The sequence below is a fragment of the Macrobrachium nipponense genome, chromosome 15, assembly GCF_015104395.2.
Source record: "Macrobrachium nipponense isolate FS-2020 chromosome 15, ASM1510439v2, whole genome shotgun sequence".
NCBI lineage: Eukaryota > Metazoa > Arthropoda > Malacostraca > Decapoda > Palaemonidae > Macrobrachium > Macrobrachium nipponense.
Window position 1 is genome coordinate 39,412,411 of NC_087208.1, and position 6,678 is coordinate 39,419,088.

A 6,678-nucleotide genomic window follows, 5' to 3' on the forward strand; every position below is an offset into this window, starting at 1 on the left:
TACGCAAGAAAACCCGTAGGAGGTAATCTGAGGGAAATTGTCAGAGCCAGCTCCTATTTGCTAGCAGCTCCAGAACCCGAACCTAGGCCTACTTACTCTAGACCTACTTACGCTCCTCGGAAGCCCTTCTAAAAATCCTCCAAACCAAGGCCTACTAAAACTCTAGACCTACTTACGCACGAAACCAGAGGAGGAATCTGAGGAAGTGTCCGAGCCAGCTCCTATTTACGCAGCTCCAGAACCCGAACCTAGGCCTACTTACTCTAGACCTACTTACGCTCCTCGGAAGCCCTCTAAAACTCCTAAACCAAGGCCTACTTACTCTAGACCTACTTACGCAGAACCAGAGGAGGAATCTGAGGAAGTGTCCGAGCCAGCTCCTATTTACGCAGCTCCAGAACCAAAACCTAGGCCTACTTACTCTAGACCTACTTACGCTCCTCGGAAACCCTCTAAAACTCCTAAACCAAGGCCTACTTACTCTAGACCTACTTACGCAGAACCCGAGGAGGAGTCTGACGAATCGTCTGAGCCAGCTCCTGTTTATGCAGGCCCAGAACCCGAACCTAGGCCTACTTACTCTAGACCTACTTATGCTCCTCGGAAGCCATCGAAAACTACCAAACCAAGGCCTACATACCAAGCTGCTTCAGAGGAATCAAAGGAGGAAGAAGAGGACACCCCATACACAGTATATGGGCCACCCAGCAGGTCCCTACGGGGCTCCTCTGTGAATGCCACTCACTTTAGAAGGACCTGTTCTGTTAGGAAGGAAGGTGTTCATTTCAATTATTTATGTATTTATTGGTGATAAAAGCGGGGTTTTCATTATTGTAACTAAGATTTAGATATATATTAAACTACTTAATTTTATATATCTTGATTCTCTTAATACCTATCAACTAACATAAATCAGTCAAAAAGGAAGGACATAATGGCTAAACCAATACAGTTTCATGGTGATCCCAGTGAGATAAATTATACCTTCTGTAATACCTTAGGTCTGTGCCAATGGGTTTTGTATCTAATAAAGGGCAATTTTGAATAGGATGGAAATGCCAGTGATGTAGCTAAGGGAACTATTTTGTCTCAAGAGAATGAAAAAATTGGGCATTTAATTCTCTCTCTCTCTCTCTCTCTCTCTCTCTCTCTCTCTCTCTCTCTCTCTCTCTCTCTCTCTCTCTCTCTTTCTCAACAAGTCGACAAGTATCAACGGAATTACCCTACCGCTGTCAGGGAATGTTTTGGTTCATTTCATCATTACAAATAATCATGCTGCTTTCGCTTGACGTAGTATCCAGCGCTTGTTTTCATTGTTTATATTCCTGGCCCCCTTCATTCATAAAACCCTAAGTGAATAAGAGGTGGGCAAGGTGACTTTTTATGATTAATAAGTTAGGGTCTTTGTTACTGATTATGTTAAAGGCAAAGAAAGGGGCAATATATTACTACCCTTGCATTTGAATACATTTTTAACTATTTGTTAATTTATTATTAATCATTTTTTTCAATAAGTTGGGTCTCTTCTTTCTATATTTCCCTTTCGTCTTGCTTCTCCCATATTCTTTGGAAGCTTTAATTTCAAGTCAGTGGGTCCCTTTGGTGGTCTTGTTCATTATGAATGGGTTTCGCTCTTCCTGAATAATAATAATAATAAAATAAATAAATAATAATAATAATAATAAATAATAAAATAATAATAATAAATATAATAACAACAGGAGGGAAGGGAAAAATTTGGAATAAAGTAATTAAGGACCTGAAAATAGAAATAAGAAGGATATGGGATATGCCAGTAGAAATTGTACCCGCATAATCATAGGATCACTAGGCACGATTCCCAAGATCCCTGAAAAAAGAATTTTGGAAAAACTAGAGGCTGAAGTAGCTCCAGGACCTCATGGCAAAACGAGTTGTGATCCTAGAAAACGGCGCACATAGTAAAAAAAGTGACTGGCGACTCCTAAGGAGGCAGGATGCAACCCCGGAACCCCGCACACTATAAAATTACCACCCAGTCGAATTGGAGGGAACGTGATAAGCAAAAAAAAAAAAAAAAAAAAAAAAAAAAAAAAAAAAAAAAAATAATTAATAATAATAAACAGAAGAACAGGAGAAGCGAAGACCCAAAAGAAATATACAGAGACAGGAGAATGACAAACAGAACAGAGGACTGGCAGAACAAACCAATGCACGGACAATACATGAGACAGACTAAAGAACTAGCCAGCGATGACACATGGCAATGGCTACAGAGGGGAGAGCTAAAGAAGGAAAACTGAAGGAATGATAAAACAGCGGCACAAGATCATGGCCCTAAAAACCAATATAATGTTCAAAGAACGATAGACGGAAATAACCATCTCCCCTCCCCTATGTAGGAAGTGCAATACGAAAAATGAAACCATAAACCACATAGCAAGCGAATGCCCGGCACTTGCACAGAACCAGTACAAAAAGGGGCATGATTCAGTGGCAAAAGCCCTCCACTGGAGCCTGTGCAAGAAACATCAGCTACCTTGCAGTAATAAGTGGTACGAGCACCAACCTGTGGGAGTGATAGAAAACGATCAGGCAAAGATCCTCTGGGACTATGGTATCAGAACAGATAGGGTGAAACGTGCAATTAGACCAGACGTGACGTTTATTGAAAAAGTCAAGAAGAAAGTATCACTCATTGATGTCACAATACCATGGGACACCAGAGTTGAAGAGAAAGAGAGGGAAAAAATGGATAAGTATCAAGATCTGTGAACAGAAATAAGAAGGATATGGGATATGCTAGTGGAAATTGTAACCATAATCATAGGAGCACTAGGCACGATCCCAAGATCCCTGAAAAGGAATCTAGAAAAACTAGTGGCTGAAGTAGCTCCAGGACTCATGCAAAAGAGTGTGATCATAGAAACGGCGCACATAGTAAGAAAAGTGATGGACTCCTAAGGAGGCAGGATGCAACCCGGAACCCCACACTATAAATACCACCCAGTCGAATTGGAGGACTGTGATAGAGCAAAAAAGAAAAAAAATAATAATAATAATACTCTGTTAAAAACTGGCTAATTCTACTATACTATAAATTACTAAATGGTTATTATAACAGATTTATTTTTAATGATGGGAGACGTTCTGAATATATGTATTATCCTGCATAAGCATAGCCATGCTAACTTATGGATTCTAGTCTCCTCTGTCCCCTAAACTTTATCCTTCGACCAAAGGGTTCAAGTGAGCACGAATGATTCTTTTTGTAGTCTGTGGGTTACCAAGAAGTATTGGCGATAATTTTCCACTCTAGAGAATTATAGGTATTCGTAAACAACAGTCGAGTTGGTGTATAAACATCATTTTTCCTCACAAGTGGTTTTATATTAAGACGCTTCCCTGAGTTAGTGCTGTTACCTTTTTGTAAATATATAAATAAATAAGTAAATGAATAAATAAATAAATGAATAAGTAAATAAATAAAAATACTGTTTCCTACAAAACTTCCTTTTCTACGTCTGAGATTGTCCAGTCACTGAAGTTTATCTAGAATTATCATTTATTTGTTGAACAAGATAAAAAAAGACCGTATATCAGTATCATACAAATGATTCTCTAGAAATCATTATTCGAATTGGTGGTAAGCTACTTTTTACTAAAAATATCCCACGACTGTATTAATAACCTAAAAGAAAATGTGATAGGAACATAATTATGTTTGACATTTTTAGTTTCCAGTTTTATCTCTGGTCGAGAATAAAATACACTGATTCAGAAAGGTAAGAAGAGAAGTTGTTACTCCGTCTAGTGGTCTTTCAAAGACTAGACCCTTTAACCTGTAGCTTTTATTTATTATTATTAATTTTTTTAGACTGAGACAGGAAATGAAGACCAAGAGGCCGTTGAATTCGATTATACTTTGACTGTAGCCTAATCCCCTTCACGCTTTTGAGAAACAAATAAACAAGAAAATTCATTATTGGTTTGTGAAAATTTTCTTTAAAAGTGGATATATTGTCGGAATGAACATGTATACTGGGAATAATGCCTTTATTGAGTAGTTAAAAAGAGCATGGTTGATGAAAATCTGTACTAAATGTGAAGAATATGCAATAGTTTTCTTTTGTAGAAATTATAATTTAACTAGATTTATGATTTCATGTTTATGTATAATATTATTAAGAGTATATTTCTTTTTACTTTTAAAATAACTTTTTAAACACTCCAGATTTCACGTAAAATTGCCTTCTTTACTTTTTAGCACAACTTCTTGATTTTATTTTACGTTCTGCTCTATTATGTTCCTTCCATCGGGTCAGTGTAAACTTATGAATAACGAAAACTAGAGTATTGTTAGAAAATGATTTTTCAGAATGTGTTAATTAAAGTTATCGTTACCAACACATCAGTAGAATATAGTTATAAACATAACTATATTTATACACGCTACATACACGCATACACTGATGTATATATACATACATACACACACACACACACACACACACATATATATATTATATCTTTATATATATATATATATATATATATATATATATATATATATATATATATATATTATATTATAATAATATGACAGCGGGGAGACAGCCATACATTCCAACAGGGGGGTTCCAGCAAGACCACAGCTTACATGATCAATCTATTAAAGAGACGTTTCGTTCCCCAATACATTGGCACATCATCAGTCTGGAATAAAATTTATTCATTAAAAAAAAAAAAACAATCCAAAAATATGAATTATTGACAGAAGCTTCTAAGATTAAAGACTACCTATCAGTTCAGAGAAGAAGAGCAGAATGACTAGAACGTGAGGACCGACCGAACTACACTTCAGGCCAAAGAAAGGGGAGTGGCAGAGACGGCAGAGACGTAATTGTTTTAATTAGGTGATAGGTGTTTAATGAAAAGTGACTCAATGTTGTTAGAAAGGATGCTTGGGTTGCTGAGGTAAGGATAGAAAAATTTATATATATATATATGTATATATATATATATATATATATATATATATGTATGTCTGTATATATATATATATATATATATATATATATATATATATATATATATATATGCGGGGAGAATTATATATATATATATATATATATATATATATATATATATATATATATATATATATATATATATATATATATATACATATACATATACATATACATATACTTATATACTTATGATGTGTATATGTACAATACAATACTGATATCCATAACTTCCAGAGTGCTGGAAAGCTGGACGCAAATCCTTGAGACGTCTAGGGAAATGGGGTTTCTCCCATTTAATCACGAATGTGATTTTTTCGTGATTTTTTGCCCAAGGCTGAATTCTCGTTCGTGGTTCACTATGCCCTGGAGCTCGCGTATAAATATAGCGGGTATCTAGAAACTAAGCATCATATCTCCTACAACATTCTCAAGATGAACTCAAAGGTCTGTTTCTAGAGGAAATTGTATTTGAGCTCACGTGTTTTTAAACTACGAAGGCAAAAGTTCCTGGTGATGGTGATTGCGTGGGAATGTGGATTGTGAATTGTGGATATCGGTGCTATAGATAAACTTATTCTTTCTTTTGGATCCATGGGACTACTGCTTTTCTACAAAGTTATAAGTAACATCGCCATATTTCGTGCTTATACGATAGATGTCGGCTTTTTTGTCTAAGTGAATTTATTGGTTTATTCTCTTCCAGGTTCTGTTCCTCCTGGCGCTGGTATCAGCTGCGGCAGCTGATAAGCAGCCAAGTAAACTCTACGGGCCTCCTGAGGTAGGCTTAAACCGAACTATTGTAATATTCTATTTCCGTTCAATATATACAATAAAAAATTACTATTAACTGTAATGTATTTGATATATTATTTTGACGTACATAACTGATAAGCGGCTGAGATGAAATATATGTAGTTTTTAAACGTCATCAGTCTATCAAATTGACATCATTGAGAAACTGACCTCGACACGGCTAACCGAGCATATTTTGCCCTTTTTTCCATTGATGAACCTTGAGTCTAATTAGACTTTTGTCTCAGGTACAACAACCATCTTCCGAATACTCCTCCGAGGAGTCCACCGAACCTGCTAACTACAACTTCGAGTTCGCCGTGGAGGATGGCTACTCAGGCGCCGACTTCAACCACCAGGAGGAACGTGAGGAGGACAACACACAAGGGTCCTACAGCGTCCAACTCCCCGATGGACGTCGCCAGACAGTCACGTATTACGTCGACGGAGACTCCGGCTACATAGCTGAGGTCTCCTACGAGGGAGAAGCCCAGTACGCAGAACCCGAGGAGGAGTCTGACGAATCGTCTGAGCCAGCTCCCATCTACGAAGCTCCAGAACCCAAAGCTAGGCCTACTTATTCTAGACCTACTTACGCTCCTCGGAAACCATCCAAAACTCCCAAACCAAGGCCTACTTACCAAGCTGCTTCAGAGGATTCGGAGGAGGAAGAAAAGGAGACCCCAAACGCCGTATATGGCCCACCCAGCAGGTCCTACGGCGCCCCTCAGTAAACCCACTTCTTGCTAGAGTGATGTTAACTGTAAGGAAGGCAAACGCTGATTTAATTTATGCAAAGTATTTAATCGTATTTCCAGAAGACGTTTTACAGGAACTTTTTAGATTTCCCCTAGTGTAAATTCTGACTTAATTT

At 37.2% G+C, this 6,678-nt stretch overlaps 1 protein-coding gene across 1 annotated transcript; it reads left to right on the forward strand.

Moving 5' to 3' along the window:
• The first annotated feature begins 5,434 nt into the window (after positions 1 to 5,434).
• On the forward strand, positions 5,435 to 6,678 carry LOC135226807 (cuticle protein-like). Its single transcript, XM_064266498.1, has 3 exons — positions 5,435 to 5,456; positions 5,716 to 5,790; positions 6,053 to 6,678. Exons 1-3 carry the CDS (start codon positions 5,445 to 5,447, stop codon positions 6,536 to 6,538), a joined length of 573 nt encoding a protein of 190 aa, XP_064122568.1. The 5' UTR covers positions 5,435 to 5,444; the 3' UTR covers positions 6,539 to 6,678.

Bases quoted from the DNA above. Each gene is read 5' to 3' on its own strand.
- LOC135226807 (XM_064266498.1), top strand. The intron at 5,791-6,052 runs GTAGGCTTAAAC...CTTTTGTCTCAG, and splicing joins AACTCTACGGGCCTCCTGAG to GTACAACAACCATCTTCCGA.